This window comes from Microtus pennsylvanicus, chromosome 2 (genome assembly GCF_037038515.1).
Source record: "Microtus pennsylvanicus isolate mMicPen1 chromosome 2, mMicPen1.hap1, whole genome shotgun sequence".
In the NCBI taxonomy this organism is placed as follows: domain Eukaryota; kingdom Metazoa; phylum Chordata; class Mammalia; order Rodentia; family Cricetidae; genus Microtus; species Microtus pennsylvanicus.
Window position 1 is genome coordinate 40,700,624 of NC_134580.1, and position 17,406 is coordinate 40,718,029.

At 36.9% G+C, this 17,406-nt stretch overlaps 1 protein-coding gene across 4 annotated transcripts in view; it reads right to left on the bottom strand.

Moving 5' to 3' along the window:
- Efr3a (EFR3 homolog A) overlaps positions 1 to 17,406 on the bottom strand; it is an 83,790-nt gene that overhangs the window by 21,372 nt on the left and 45,012 nt on the right. For all 4 annotated transcript variants that reach the window (XM_075960903.1, XM_075960902.1, XM_075960904.1 and 1 more), the window contains 9 exons: positions 15,524 to 15,673; positions 11,659 to 11,796; positions 8,479 to 8,557; positions 6,914 to 7,049; positions 4,724 to 4,885; positions 3,994 to 4,108; positions 2,800 to 2,851; positions 893 to 1,065; positions 399 to 474 (listed from right to left, as the gene is read on the bottom strand). In XM_075960903.1, the coding sequence (XP_075817018.1) occupies positions 399 to 474; positions 893 to 1,065; positions 2,800 to 2,851; positions 3,994 to 4,108; positions 4,724 to 4,885; positions 6,914 to 7,049; positions 8,479 to 8,557; positions 11,659 to 11,796; positions 15,524 to 15,673 (1,081 nt within the window). The remainder of the gene's footprint in view (positions 1 to 398; positions 475 to 892; positions 1,066 to 2,799; positions 2,852 to 3,993; positions 4,109 to 4,723; positions 4,886 to 6,913; positions 7,050 to 8,478; positions 8,558 to 11,658; positions 11,797 to 15,523; positions 15,674 to 17,406) is intronic.

Here is a 17,406-nt window from a genome sequence, read left to right on the forward strand (position 1 = left end):
CATGTGTTAAAGGTAGACACAATGCCTAACACATTTCCCAAACAGTATACAGAAAAACACCTAACAAGCAACAAACTCCAGTACAGTTCTGTCTACATAAAAGCTACTTAAGAAAAACCAGAATGCATATTTGGTTCCCAAGGAGGGCAGAGCAGGAATTCCCCTCAAATGGAGAAATTCAAAACAACTGTGCAGCCTAGCAATCTTACATCCAAACACAGGCTCAAGGAGTCACAGTTGGTACTGTGGTCATATAAGGCAGGCTGAAGTTGGCAGTGAGAGGTCTTTCACTCCAAATTCTATGGCTTCTTTTTAAGCCCACAGATCAGTATAAAACCGTCTGACATTTAAAGGGCTATAAGATACATTTCAGACACTCTTTAAAAAGATGACCTTACCTTTTTCATGAAGCTTGTATCTTGTCTACAAATTTTTTCTCTTTTTATCTTCAAGTCAGCGACATCTGGTATAATTCTAGAAACAATATATCAACAACTTTAAACGAATAGCACATTTGGCTATAAGACCTTGTATTTTGTGGAGGATTACATTTGAACTCAGTTGGTCACATCTACATTTTAAATGTTTATATGAAATGATATTATTTGATTACCATGCTTAACTAAGAATTATATCATCTTCATTCATAGTGCCATTCTTAGGCTTAAAGTAAAATTAAAACAAAACAGTTCTTAATTAATATAAGTAATAATTTCTAGATTAGCACTCTGTAGAGCACACTGAATGAGAGTCCATCACGTTATTTTAAAACATATTAAAAAATCATATTGATACCAATTAAACATCCCACACAGACACGGGCATGCTCACAAGCACAATTCAGCATGGTGACTGAGAAAACCAAGAGCTCTCAGGGAGCACAGCGAATCACCTGATGCCGCGGAGCTTCGCCCTATTGTCATGGCGATCCATGAGGTTGTGCATTACTTCCAGGACTAACTGCCTCAGCTCATAATCTTCCATGAGGGATGGCGATAACAGAGGGTCCAGAAACGACCCGGGCAGAGCAGTAACAATTGTCTTGGCTTTGTATCCAGAAGTCACCTGATTACGAGGGGAAAATCAACAATGTTCTCATGAGTTCTTCTTAGGCAAAATTCTCACATTATTTTTTTTAATCATAAATTTAGGAAATCAGAAACAATGGGCAAAAGTCTGAGGAAGTATATAAAGGAAATCTATATAGTAGCCAGGATTTTAGCATTTTAAGAGCATTATTTATAACAAGAATAAGATGATCATCACACATCTGGTATGTGGTCCCATGTGAGGCTCAATTGCATGCCTGTCAGCTCTGTCCTGACCACACTCTGCGAGGCAGGCTACTCTCTCCCTTACAGAGAGAAAGCCAGGGCATAGGCAGGGTGTATCATACAAGGACATGGGACAGATACAGGGAGAGTAGGTGGAAAGTCTGACCCTTTAAGCTATTGTTTTAAAACCATTGGGAACAGTAACACATTTTCAGTTTGGAAAATTGTATTTTGCTACTCGATTTGACATTCATGGTCAAAACTTCTCCAATTTTTAAATTTTGAAGGAGAATACACTTAAGTACTATTAAACATTTAAAACCCACCAAAGAAGAATGCACAAAGCTGACTTACAATATAATTAGTATAAAAAGTATGGTGGTATATTAATATTTGTAAAATTTGTTTCCTATAAAGAATTAGAGTCAAATCTTAGAAAATTTTATAAGGAAAGTGAATGAACAGTGTTTATGTCATTGGTATATAAAGATGTTATTTTAAGTTAGACACAACAAATAAAAAGGACAAGTAGGAAAGGATTGATAAATATGGCTGTAGCTCAATTTAAAATCCTATATAACAAGCACCAGGAAGAGAATTAAAACTGAAATTAGATTCTTCTGTACCTGAGTATGAAACAAAGAGTGAAATAACACTTCCAAAAAAGGTCTCTCAAATGAACTTAGAACGTACTGGCTGGAAGGGTACACATTTCAAAGACCCAGTCTCTACTTTGTCCTTGACATGATCCCAGGAGTTAAACAAAAATGGAGTATCTTTATCGAGACCTGAAGAATGGCAACACCATGACATACCAACATGGATAGGAGAAATCGCACAAAGCCGCACCCCCAGAAGAGCTACAGGGAATTAAAGACTGTTGAGAGAGGGAGAATAATCTTCCCCAGAGACAAGCCCCTAAGTTGTCATACCTAAAACCAACAATAAATGGACTCAGCAAGTTGCAGTTACGTGCATATTTGCATAATATAACAATAATAATTAGAGAATTTGAAAACAAGCAGAGGAGGGGGAAACTGTATAATTCAAAGGTAAGAAAGAAAAAAAAATGAGTGTATTTAGCATATAGTACCAGAGGACCTCTGTTGTGCTCTTTTTTGTTTTTCTTTTCTGTATCTATTCCCACTCTAATATAAAATGACAAGTAATCACTAACAAGAAGCCACTGAACAGAATGTAGAAGGCACTATGGGTTTTCCTATCTGAATTCTATTGTGTGACCCTGGATCTCTTCAATTATTTCCATCTAACTTCTTTGAGCGTAGGTATCTCTACCGACATGATGGAAGTTGTTTCTGCCTTCTGTGAGCTTGATCATAATAAAGATAAAACAAAATGACAGGACAGGCAAGCACTGAATAGTGAAGAATGGCAGAACAGAGGATAAAGGGAGAGATACTCAAGTGAACAAACCACAGAGAAAAGCAGCAGAGTCTGAAGCTGGCGGTGACACACTCTTTTCAGTATTTAAGGGATGCTCCCTCACTTCTATCAAACTCCTTACCATAAGCAAAGATCTCAGCAACATTATCTGAATCCTCCTGGTTCCCAAATCTCTGAAATATATGAAGTATTGGTATTACTAATTTACATTTATTTATATTAACTTCATCTACATAAATATCTTTTTCTGACTTAAAAACTTTATTCTTATTGGCTAAATATTTTACATATTTTTATAACTGCTTATGCCATGACTCACTTTATACACCAAAATAAATTTCATATTTATTAAAATAGATAAATGTTAAAAAATTTAAACAAGAAAAGTCAAACTATTGATATTCAAGAACAAACTGATGTGTTGATACAAAGATTAAATCCTCCAAGTTCAAGACGTGGTGACCCAAGAATGTATGAAAATGCCAACTGTCCTCTGTGAACAGGGATTACATTTAGAGATGAAAATGCTAAGTTCATATATCTGCATATCATATTTTACACACCAATATCAATTTCTCATATTCTTCATTATAAAAGGATAGAACTACAATAATTATTATAAGAAGAAAATATCCTTTAGTTGACTTTTACCCCTTCTCTATTTATTAGTTCTGCCACCACTCTTGCCCACCTACTAAGAAAGCATGTTCACCCATGACACTTACAGTCCTATCCTACTTTCTCCAGCTGACAGTGCCTTTTCTGCACTTATTCGACTATACTGAATGATGGCTATGGTATGCTAAACATGAATAAATATGCAGCAATCCAATCCGGTACTCAATATTTCCATCTCCTTAAGTTTAAAGACATTTTTTTTTGATGAAAATCCAATTGCTATATATATTTATAAGACATGAGATTATTTTAACATATTAGCTAATGTTTTAGCATATTACCAAATCAAATCTATAAGGAGGGAACATTACCATCCCAAGTCATTATTCCTGATTCATTAACAATGTTTTAAAGGCTTTCAGGAAGCTTGAAATTTCACCCTACATATGTGCAGACATACACAAAGCACAAGTCAAACAAATCTTCCACCTCATTAATAAAAGAGTTAAAAAATTTGAGAATTTGTAAGTTAAAAATTATCCAAATATGTAAGTATATATCCCTGATTTAATAGCCTGCTGGTCTAGTACCAAAGAAAACACTGTTGCTTTTTATTACTCAAGTTTTAAAATACCAACATTTTTTGAGTTAAAAACATGTAATCCAACAGTCGGTTCATTTAGATCTGAGAACATACCCTAGTTGACTGATATCCAAAGTATGAGTTGATGTTCCAAAAACAGGCACTTTTCCCATGATGAACATCATAATCTCTGACCTCTGATAATCTGGTAAGTTACTTCCAAAAAATCCTATAAATACATGATGACAAATTTCACAAATTGGAAAGTGGCAAATTCTCCATATAACTCCAAAACTATTTTTAAAATTATTTTCTGTGTATATATGCATTTTGCCTACATGTATGTCTGGGTACCACCTGCATGCCTGGTACCTAAGGAGGGCATTTAAAGTTACATATGGTTGTTAGTCTCCATGTGGGTACTGGGAATTGAACTTCGTTTTTCTGATGATCAGAATATACTGTATGAAAATTTTTTTCAATAAAAAAAAGAATGTAGTAGTAAAAAACCATGACATACACACTTACTATGCCCAGTCAATTTATTTTTAAAAGCGTATATGAATATTCTCTTCTTTTATAGACATATAGTTATACATATTCATGTACAAACTTGTGTACATAAAGAGATGGGGGAGAAGACCAAAACAAATCAAAGAACTGCATAAAATGTAGACAATCAATGTAAACAGGTAAAGAACTGTGTTCTTATATTTACTTCCTTCAAACACAATTTTTAGAGGTCTAGACCATCACTCCACTTTGGCAAGTCAAACAGTCAAACAGCTTATGCAAGAGCATTTTCCATATCACCATACAGTGGCTTGCAGACTGACACACAAACCTATTGTCTGAATGATAGCATTCTGCACAATCTTCTCATCATTGTCCTTGGAACTTAAGGGGATGCTGCCCACAGACCCCTGCTGGCTGTCATTGGCTTCCAGCTCCACACTGAGTCGCAGGTGTTTCAACAGGGTGTTGAAGACTTCCAGCACTGTTGGCCCTGTGAAAGACCATCTTTGTGAGGATGTAACCTCAAGAACAGCTCTCAAAATTCCAAACAAACTTTATAGTTACTTTCTTTTCCTGTTAACAGTACCTAATAATTTATGAGCTATCCAGTTCATTTTTCTTTAAGTTGTATAACTAAACAATAAGGTTTCACAGTCACACTACAAGCATATTTTGGGTATCTAAGAGGAACCTGCTGTTTGTTTGGCTTTGGTACAACCTGCATAATAAACTATCCCAATCTTTCTACCTGTTAGTTTCAAACCCAAGACCAATGGCTGAGGTACCTATTTAACTTACTGAAAAAGACCTGGATGCCAGGTTCTCCCAGCATCTCTCAGTCCCTATCTGTTTCAGGGTATAATTAGCATATCCCACCCTCTACCCTGACCTCTCCAGCCCAGGGGATGGGCTGCCCTTCCCCCAAAAGACTCTTCCCTATATAATCTAGACATTTTGGTGACTCATCTGTTTTGTACTTTTGGCAACTGTATCTCTATCATATTCCCTCATTTCCCTAACCACATGTGAATGAAACAGCAAGATACTGGGCTTGTTCTTTTCCCTTTGCTACCCGCTACAATCTACCAGCTTCCCAGGCATGCTGCCCAAGGTCGAGTTTTTTCCATCACACTTAAGACAATGACAGCAATTCTTCCCAGCCAGTTCTACACTGCAGTACATCTCTACTAAGTCTTTGAAGCTTCCATGAACTGCAGAATGACTTGCTTGCACTGTAACTTTAAAGATACTTCTTTCGTTTCTCCCACACATTCTAGCAAAATGGGCCACATAGTATTCTGCTTTTGCTAATCTACATTTCTGCAGTTTTTTAATTACTGATTGTCTCAGGCTACATGTGATCAAATTCTCTTTATAACTGAGAATTATGAAGAATTGTCTACATAAACTAAATGTGGAAGAAGCCCTTCGTCAAAATGGCTGCAGTCACAAATGTTTGGTATCATTTGCAGTAATGTCTGTTGTAATGTTTGCACATGTGTGTATATGTTTCTGTGTGTGTTGATAATAACTATGTATACAAAAATAGTTTATAGGCAGTATTCAAATACAAACACCAAATTCATCAGTGCTTTCTATACTTCTTATACACAAAGATGGTAAGAGGTTTTTAGTGTTCCTACATTAAAACAAGTGGAGTCCACTTCCAAGACATGTCAGCACTGAGAATATTTCTTCTTCTTTTTTTTTAATTGTAACACACACCTTTAATTCCAATAGCTGCACTAGTTGCCATAGAAACAGGGTGATGCATGCCTTCAATTCCAGAACTAGAGAGGATTATAAAATGCAAGGAAACAGCTCTCAGACACAATCTCATTCCGAAATTTCTAGAGGCAGGATAGCCATTTTCAGACTGAGTTAGAGATAGCAGTGACTGACTACTTTGCTTTTCAGGTCTTCTGGTTGCACCCCAATTTCTCTTTCTGAGAATATTTCAACATTGAAGCATTTTAGATTTTGGACTTTCGGACTAGGAAATCTGAACCTGAATCAGCTGTAGTAGTGTGGTACTGAAAGCTCAGCTACTCCAGAGGCTGAGGCAGGAAAGTTTCAAGGTGAAGGCCTACATAAGCAACATAGTGAGATGAAGGCCAGCCTAGAATGTTTAGTAAAATGTCATCTCAAAAACGATAAAGACAGCTAGGATCTGACTCAGTAGCAGTACACTTATCTAGGATGTGCACAGTCCTGAGTTGAATACTTAGCGACATTTACAAAAGAAAGAATGTTCAATTGTTCAACTTATATCACTTTTGAAATCTGTATTCACCCAATGTTCTGTATATAAATCATATTTTAAACCCTTTGTAAAAGAAGTACAAGAGAAAGGAAATGAAAGAGGGGAGAAAAAAAGAAGGAAAAACTGATTATATACACTCAAATTGCAGAACATTTGAAAATATGTAGAGAAATCTTAAATGGTGCTTCAGAGACAACTACTGGGAAAACACTTCATATTATTAATGCATTCCTTTTGTGTTTTATTGGTACTCACCTATAGAACCTTTAGCAGCAATAGCGACAGCCTCCAACAGAACCTGAATGATACCTGCTCGAACCCGTGGAGAATCTTTCTTACAAGAGTCAAGGTGTCCAAGAATTTCCTGGATCACATGGTGAGAATACTGAGCCTAAGGGAAGCAAATAGCACAAAGATGTGTGAGCAAATAAATGTACATGGCATATCCGTAAGAATGAAAAGGTACATCGTACTCATTATAGAGAACTGATATTTATTATATGTAGCTTCCCCCCCCCCAAAAAAAAAGGCATTGCTTTAAAGAACAGTGATATTGGAAACTATGACATCTTGAGTAAAGAAAGCAAATTACTAAATACTGTATTTAAGTTGTTGTTGTTGGTGGGAGCAGGGGTGTTTTAAAAGATGGCTCGGGGATTAAGTACACTGGCTGCTCTTTCAGAGTATGGCTCCCAGTACCCACATGGGAGCTCACAACTGTTTGTAAAGATCTGATGTCTACCTCTAGATTCTCTGGATATTGAGCATGCATGAGATGCAAATATATGCATGCAGGAGGAGAGAGGCGAGAGACAGGCAGAGAGATACCCTGCCTCAACAAGTGAAAGATAAGAACTGATTATTGAGAGTTGTCCTCTGACTTCTATATGCATGCCATGGCACACATGTGCCTACATTCAACACACACACACACACACACACACACACACACACACACACACACACACACACCACTAGTACTATTACTACCAGCACAAGCTAGAATTGAACTTCTTACCTGGGAAACTGCACACTCCTCATGAAGCACATGCAGCTAAGTCTGCCTTGTTTAAAAGTATTTAATTTACTGGCTGACCAGGACACTTCTGTAACTGAGGGTGAGGAAGTTTTTAACAACTATACACATTAAGGCTTCCCTAGGGAAATTAGGACCCATGTTCATCCTACTTACAAGGGATTAGCTAAAAATAGTATAATATATTAAAAAGAATGCATAGTGAAAGAATCAAAACTGAAGACATGAAATCACATTTAAATTAAGAACTAATCAAATCTTTTCAGATTTTAAGGTGAGAAAAACCAAAGGTGGTCCTTTGTAGAAGATAGTGCTCATAAGATTCTATAAAGAACAGAAGCTATCACAAAAGAAAACCAATGCCAGATCAACTGTATAGTAGAAGCACACAATATATGAGTTCATAACTGCACTAAAAGTGCCACAATAAAATTATCTAATCCTCTTATGTTTCATCTTGGCAAGTAATAAAACAAGCAGTAAATGAGAAAAATACATATAAGAACATGCCATGTGTCAGCTACAGTGGTGTAGGCCTTTGATTCCAGCACTTAGGAGGCAGAGGCAGGCTGATCTCTGAGTTCGAGGTTAACCTGGCCTACATAGTGAGTTTTAGGATACTCAGAGCCTCAGGATGAGACGCTGCCTCAGAAAACCAACAAAACAAAACAAAGACAAAACAAAAACCATGCTTTGTATCCTAGTTTTCCACTTGTTTGGTGCTATGCATATCTATACAGAATAATCACTACTTATTTAATACAAGCAGTTCATTAAACCTTACCTGAATAGAATACATTATAATCTTAAAGCAGTGAACTGCAAATTCATTAGGATCCCATAGCTTGTGATGATCTAAATGCCTGTAAATAACAATTAGAAATTAAGAACTCTTGGCTTTTACTAACACCTTCTTTTAAAACCTTCAACAATATAAAAATCAGAAAACTTTCTAAACGAAAATCAAGGGTTCCACGTTCCTAACTATGGCACACATTTCTAACTGCTAAGCTTGGCCATACAGTAGTGCAAAGGGCGATTAAATAGTATACTTTGATTGTTAGTTTACTAAGTGTCCATGGTGTTCGTGACTCTCAGGCCTGAAACCTTCTAATATAGGACTTTATTCCTATAACAACTAACACATTAACCATTAACATTTTCAAATGGCAATTCTTGCTATTTTACAACTTTCAGCTAAGATTGCCAATAATTACCTAAAGACTTAAAATGTTGGGATTTCTCTGGTGTTTAGTCTTCTCGTCTCATTTCACACTAACCCCTTCACTGCATCCAGCATGCCAGCTGTCTTGTACTCAGTGTTGAAGGAAAATGTGCTATTTCAAATTCTTAAGGAATCTTTTATTTTCTTTATGGATCAAGTAACAATTGAAATAAAAAGCCTATTTCAATAGTGAACTAAAATATACTTTGGAAATAAAATCACCAAAGTAGTTTTTATATTTACCTACAACTAACTTAAAAAACATTACTCCAAACTCAAGATAGCTATGAATTTCCTATTTTTAAATGACAGATGACTTTTTGACTTTTTCTCATAATCTATAATTATTGTGCATATCTTTCATCTATCTGGTGATATTATTCATATATTTCCAAATTATGCTGTACCTTACTGTAGACAATATCCAGTTAATTAATTAAATAGCTATTAGATAGGGCAAGGCCCTGTTGATGAAGCCAACACTTACTTAGGTCATCGAACATGGAGAAAGTCAAGATGGAATCTAACTAAAAGTTTCATCACTACTGACTAGCATTCAAGGTACTCTGTACGTTACCAAAGGAAAAAGATAATGATCATTATCACCTAGCTACAAACCTTGAGATCTGCAATAGAGAGCTACCTGCAAAATCTACTGGTGCATAAGAGGCACAGCTAACAACATGGAAGTCACCAGAATCCTTTTGACCAGACTTAGGTCCCATTCTATGAGATGAAACCCATGCCTGACACTGCTCATGTGGCTTGGAAAAACCTACTACTATTATTTTGCTCTGTGACATGCTGCTGTACTTTCAGGTCAGTGCCTTACTCAATCCACATCAAGGAAATTTCTTACAGTACATGGGAATAAACACAGAGACACAGACAGGAAAATATGCAGAAAATCAGAAACTTTAGAGCATCCAGTCCTAATGAGAAGTCTTTATCACTACTCCTCCACAAGGGTTGCCAGATGAGGCAGAAAGGCTATTAAAGCTATAAGTGATAGATGATACCATCTTCATCATACTACTTCCCCCAGGGCTCAGAGATCTAAAAAGAAGGGGAGGCAGAAAGGCTGTTGAGAGCTAGAAGTGATGGATAGCTCCAAAAAAACTGTCTTCTAGATACAAGGAAACCACGCCTTCCCGATACAACAAGATTAATGCACACATGAACTCTGAGACTGCAGCAGCAGCATGTACTAGATCTGGAAAAGTTCAAGCCAGACAGGGTCCCAGCACTGGGTGGGAGATGTGGGCAGAGAGCCCACCCTTAACCAAGCTCTTTGTAGTTTTCTTCAATGTAGTTTCACTGGGGCTCTCAAACCACACTGTAGAACAGAACCCATGCACAGGAGTAGCTGGTCAGCACAAAACAAACAGTGGTATTTTTGCAGACTTTTAGTCCTGTTTTGCTTTGTTTGGGTACTTTTTTTGGTCTTACTCATTTTCAGATTGTTTTGATTTTTGTGAGAGATTTCCCCCCTCCCTCTTTATCTTTTTTTCTTTGTATTGAAAGAAAGAGAAAGAACATAAAGTTGGGTGGGTACAAAGGTGGAGAGGATCTAGAAGGAAAAAGCATGATGAAAATACATTATGTGAAAACCTTTTTAATTTAAAGCGGAGAGACACAAGCCTACTTTAAATTGTTCAAGTACAGATAATGTGGTAAAATCTGACTTACAGGCTAGCTAGCTCAAATTCTATTATTAAGCTTAAATATTTGGATTTAAGTCAAAATAATTCCCTTTTAATGTAGGTAACATAATTTGGTTACTTTTTAGTAGCATATCCATAAGGCCACTGGGATAAAGAAGATCACACGTTGTTTTGATGAGCTGATGATACTCTTGATTTTTAATAAATTTTGTCACTTAATGATTCTTGCATTTAAAAGTTAACTTGGAACATGTAGTAAAAACACCTGCCCTAAGTAAAGAATTATGCATGTTACACACAAAATATACATGCACATGTTAAGTCGATTATTATAATCAGAGGGTGAAAAGAAGATGATGGTGAACTTTAAAAAGGAAAGCTCAATTTTAAAGAGGCCAGCAATTACACAGGATATTATAGCAGACTGCAGTACCATCCAATGATGGAGTAAGGAGCACAAGACCTGGAAGACCTGCCTGCAAGATACTGATTATTCAAAGAACCTGGAAGACATCATGTAAGGACCAGTGGGGCCTGCAATATTCTTAACTTGATTAGATTCTGAGTAAAAGACAAAACTCACTCAGTAAAGTGAACAGAATCAAAAGCTCCCAGCCAAGGTTAAAAAAAAAAAAGCTGGGGGCAGAGATATAGCTCCTGGGAAGGTGCTAGGTTCAGTTTCTAGAACTGGGGGGGGAGGAAGGAAGGAAGAAAGGAGGAAGGAAGGAAGGAAGAAAGGAGGGAGGGAGAAAGGAGGGAGGGAGAAAGGAGGGAGGGAGAAAGGAGGGAGGGAGAAAGGGCGAGAAACAATGTGTGTCACATGGTGGCACTGTCTAATTTCTCAATGCACATGAGTACACAACATTAAATTTAATACTATACTTTAAACTTAAAGGGAAAAAAAGGAAAATAGAATGCCCAATGCTACCTTCACAATGTTACTTGACATGTAAAAAGGCATTATTTGGTATGGTAAGTGAAAAAATTTAATTGGAAAGTCTTTATCCTTCATAAGCAATTCATACAACTACTACATAGCAAAGTCACAGATAACCAGGAAAATAGAAGAACTCACGCAAAAACAGGCCTAACAGCATTATTCATATTTCCGAAAGTTGCTCTGCCCAGCAGTTCTCTGAAACAGCTCTCAGCCAGCACTGCAGGGTTCTCTTCTTTGTCAGCTACAGAGGGGGAGGAAGGCGGACCTAGGCGACTGAAAGAGAAACAAAAAAGGTCAGAGTCACAATTCTTATTTTAGTTCTAAAGGATAAACAGAAAACACTTTACTTCTCAGAAATGTTAAAAAGACATTTTGCTTTGATCTCAAATAATTTTAATATTAAAGCTTAATTCTAATGTTTATGAACTTGGCGTCACAAGAGTTAAGCATATAATCTTCCAAAAGGAGTGTCTACATTCAGCTAGAAAGAATATCTTTTATGCCAATAAAACACTTAGACTGGGTGTGGTGGTACCCACCTTTAATCCCAGCACTCAGACAGAAGCAGGAGGATCTTTGGAAGTTCAAGACCAACTTGGTCTGCATCATGAGCTACATAGTGAGTGAAAGCCTATCTCCAAAAAAAAAAAAAGCAACAACAAAATTCAACAGCTCATTTTCATAGAATTTCTCAACATTCATAGCAATACATATCCTAGTGAGCACTAGGTCTGGACAAAAACATCTTTAGCCATCCTCTATTTAACTATAACTGAGAACAAATGAAAAGAATGGAAAAGCCATGATATAACTCACGTGTAAAAAAAGAAAAAATTTAAACCAATTAGAATAGCTGTATATAGAGACATTTTCAGTAAAAAGTTATTTGCTTTGTCCATATTTTGAGATATTATGCTTTTTGGCGACACATTTATTGCAACAAAAATAAAAAAAATACATCTGTGGCAGTGGAATTACACCAGAAAGACACAATTTATGGTTTAGTATCCATAGTCTCTATTTCCAACATTTTCTTCCCTTTTATTAAAAATGCTTTTTTTTCTCATATAATATTTCGCTCCCTGTATTCCTTCCAGCTCCTCCTACCTCCCTTCTTATCTGGAGTCACACCTTTCCTGTCTCTCATTAGAAAACAAGCTTTTATGGGATGATAATAAATAACATATAATAAGATAATACAAAAACAAACACACTGAAATAAATAGAAGAAAAAGAGTCAGAGAAGGCACAAAAAACAGAAATCCTCTTGTTTGTCCACTAAGGAATTCTATAAAAACACGAAACTGGAGCCATAATGCATATGCAAAAAACCTGTAAGGTATAAGAGAGAAATGTGTGTGTGTGTGTATAAAAGACAAAATTAATAAAAAATAAAATTTCAAAATAGGAAGCATCCTGACATAGTATGCGACAAGGAACCTACAAAAATGCTGTTGAGCTCATTTTCGGGAGGCCATCTACTTTCAAGAGTGGTTTGTTTCCTCAATAAGACTTACTAGGAGGAAACTAAATTTTCATTTGCCAATGATTATCAATTTGTTTCTAGTATCTTACTTATAACATTGGGTCTCAGTGGAAAAAATAGGTCCCCAACTAGGTAAAGATTCTTATATTTCAGATAGGAAAATCTTAAGCCTTAGTTACAACACTAAAAGTAGAAAAAAAAACCCACATAACATTCTAAAATATATCATTTCACACTTTCAGGGATAATTACAAAGCTGGAGATAGTCACATCCGGGACTTATGTATCAATCCTTCCTGCAGTTGGCATTAACTGGAATACATATTATTCCATCTGTGTTAGCACAGAATTTTATAGCTCATTTCTAAATCATTTTAATAGTTTCCATAGGTCATGAAAATTATAAGGACATTTTATTATTTGTAACTGTAAGATAAAATACTTTTAAATTCTGTTTCAGACTTTTCCAAGTGCAAGAACCAAGATGAACCAAGCCAACCTGGATAATTAATTCTGTATTAGCTGCTCAGTAACACATTCATCCTGCATAAGTAACAAAATAGGGGGACGCATGCTTCTTGCACTTAGAAAAATGTAGAAAACATTCAGAATGGCAAGTGCATCTGAATACTGTGGGGGACAAATGAAAGCCAGCATTACCCAAAGCCAGTACTTCATCCCAAATATCTACAGCTATCAATCAAAAACCAATAGTGCCTGGCTTTTGGTTGAAAACATATCAGTGTTTGCTTTGCCACTGTAATAGAAGCTTAGCCCTGAAGTGGTTGGGGTCAAATACAGAGACCCACAACTGGGCAATATGCTGAGAGTAAGAGACCTCTAAATACTTAGTCTTAAATGAGATGTTTCATCAAACCCTTCCCCTCAGGGCTCAGGAAGCAGTGCAGATGGAAGACACCAAAAACATGTTTTACAGACAAAACAGGGCTGACAACACATATGAATTCACAGAGACCTTGGCAATACGCAGATCAAACCAGATTCCATCCCACTGCTGAGTGGGGCAAGTGGACATAGCCCCTATCCCTAACACAAAAGCTATCTCTCCAAGTGTCAACAACACACAAAGGAAAACTTTTTCTCTTTTTGTATAAAAACCACACGTAAGGGCAGGCCCCATGCCCAGGAGTATATGGCCAAGACAAAAGAAACTCAATGATACTTTTGAAGAATTTTTTTTTGTCTCATAATGCTTACGTTGTTTTTGTTGTTGTTGTTTTGTTTTTCTTTTCATTGTTTGTTTTTTGAGACAGGGTTTCTCTGTGTAGATCAAGCTGGCCCAAACACAGAGATCCACCTGCCTCTGTCTCCGAATGCTGGAATTAATGTGTGTGCTGCCACTACCACCCTGCTATTTGCGTATTTTTCACCTTACTGGTCTTTGCTTATTATATATTATGGTTTCTGATGTTGTGTTTTTTATGGCTTTTGTGTGTGTGTGCGCGCGCGCCCATGTTTGTGTCTCTCTGGGTGTATATGTATTCCACAAGCTTTTCCTTTGTTTTTGTTTTATGTTTGTTTTCTTTTGTTTTATTCTGGTTTGTCTGTTTTCTAAAGAGAGACACAAAGAAAGCATGGGGTCATATGAGTGCGGAATTAAGAAGGACCTGGAAGGAGATGAGGGAGGGCAAACTATGATCAGAATACACTGTATAAAAATTATTTTCAATAAAATACAATTAATAGCAATTATTATTATTATTTTATTTTAGACTCCCTATGAGAAAGCATATTGGATCTGAAAGAAGCAATAGAAGTTTAGCTATAATTTCTGCTTCTCATAGTTAAATTTAGGCAGTACTAATTAAAGTTAATATACATGTCCAATAGTAACCAACAAATAATTTGTTCATTAAAAAATTTATCACATTTATTTAGGTAGTATGCTTGCCTGTATGTGTTCGTGTACATGCTACAGCATAAGTGTGGGAGTCAGTTTTCCTTCTAACATGTGCATTTCAGGGATTCAACTCAGATCATCAGCTTTGGTCACAAGCACCTTTACCTTGTGAGCCATCTCACCAGCTCAAAGTTTAAATGTATTCTAATAGAGAATGAAGTCCTAAGTGTATGAATAAGGAACTGGGACTCCCAATGCTAATATGATCATTACAAATTTATATATTTCGAGAAAGGTACATATTTTTAAACTCATGCAACATTATGAGACTACATTTATATAATGATAGAAACCAAACATTCTTATCCAAACAAGCACATGAATATATAGATATACAATGCAACACAGCCATTAGTATCTTTTTGAAAAGATTTTTATTTTTGATTACATGTAAATGTCTGTGTGCGTGTATGGGTACGTGCACGTGAATGCAGATGCCCATGATGGATCCCCCTGGAGCTGTAGTTACAGACAACTGCAAGCTGGCCAAAATGGGTGCTTAGAACAGAACTCAGGTCCTTTGCAAGAAGAGTATGCCCTCTTAACTGCTGAGCCACCTCTCCATCCCCAGCTTTAGTATCTTTATACAGTACCTGTCAACTTCTTCTATCTTCTGCATGTTAAACAGAAGGGACGGAACAATTTTATCCATATGCTGTGGTTCCCAAATGGTAGCCCGAAGTTCGTCATTAACTGTTTTTCGAACCACACCTTGAATACCTCTTATCCCAGCAATACGAATCCTATAAGGATGAGAGGAAAAAAAGATCCATGAAAATAGATATTTAAACAAGTTTGTTTGTGTACCTAAGAGAATGTATGTCAATATTGCTCTCTCAACCATAAACTATTTTAAGGTAACATGTAATATGTGTAAGAAAATAAAATCTCAAAAGTCTTATGCCGGTTTCCCAGTTGTCAGTCTAAAGTCAGTAAGCTCCCACTTGCTCGGGTCAGCTGTTTCTGTGGGTTTCCTCACTATGGTCTTGGTCCCTTTACTCATAATATCACTCCTCCCTCTCAATGACTGGACTCCAGGAATTCGGCCCAATGCTTAGCTGTAGATCTCTGCATCTGCTTCCATAAGTTACTGGATGAAGGTTCTATGATGACAATTAAGGTAGTTATCAATCTGATTACAACTCTGAATGTGGGTAACGGTTGTGTGGCTTGGGCAATTTGTGTGGCCATTGGCAGTGGAACCAGTGCATGAACAGGCTCTTTGGAGCCCATTCCCTATGGAGGGATACCTTGCTCAGCCTAGATACAGGGGCCCTTAGTCCTGCCTCAAGTGATGTGATAGACTTTGCTGACTCCCCATGGGAAGAGGGGCTTACCCTCTCTGAGGAGTGGATGGGGGGGTAGGGTGGAGAGAAGGAGGGAGAAAAAACTGGGATTGGTATGTAAAATAAGATGGTTTTAAAAAGAAAAGAGAAAAAAATCTAAAGTGAACACTGAAAGATATATTCAAGAGACTTTCAACACCATCTTTATAAATCAGTGAAGTTTAAAATTCTGTAAACTATAGAAATATCTATTAGATATCTTATCTGCTAATAAAAAGGCAATCAGAAGCCTAGCTTCTTTTAACATGATGGTAATAAACTACTGGTTTGAGGGCTCAAAACTGAGTGCTCACTCCCCCTAGTGAGCACTGTGCTTCTGCCCACTCTGCCCACTCTGCCCCAAGAACCCCCTCACCTCTCAGAAAGGGAAGCTTCTTCATTTAAAACTTGTGTTTACAAACAAGCACACAGGACCTGTAATTTACCAGTGTTGCCCTAAACTCCTATCACAATTCATAAGCCCAATTCCCTCATGGTTGTCTTCACGCTTCTTGGCAAAAAGAAAACTGTAGGTTCAAGAAAGAGAAGTGACTAGATTCTCATAGCCTCCAGAAGGACACAAAGACTCAAGTAGAATTTTCCCATCTTTCTTACAAGGTATTTCTTCTCCTTAATTACCTCTTGTATCCTAATCTCAATTGCTCCCTTTCTTTCTGCCACCTGAAATGATCACCGATTACAGTTCTGGTCAGCCCACCTAACACTGTCTCTCAGAAATAATAAATATGTTTAAAGAAGAGAACATGTTTAGAAGGGAGTGGCAATACTTTACAAACCTATGGGGATATTACTCAAGAGCAGCAGATTGCGACACTGGAGGTGACAGGAATAAGACACTGAGCAGGAAGTGAAGTGGAAAATTTAAAGACAAATTCTGCCTATTTCAAAGCTCTGTCTATACAGGCTTCCTTGCTTTATAGAGAGAGTTAGGGTTAGGGTTACTACACCGATCACATTTACTGGATGGTTTTAATGACACAAGCTAGAGCCATCAGAGAGGAAGGAGCCTCAAATGAGAAAATGCCTCCATTAGATACAGCTACAAAGCATTTTCTTAATTAGTGATCAATGTGAGAAGACCCAGCCCATTGTGGGTAGTGCCATCCCTAGCCTGTTTTATAAGAAGGCAG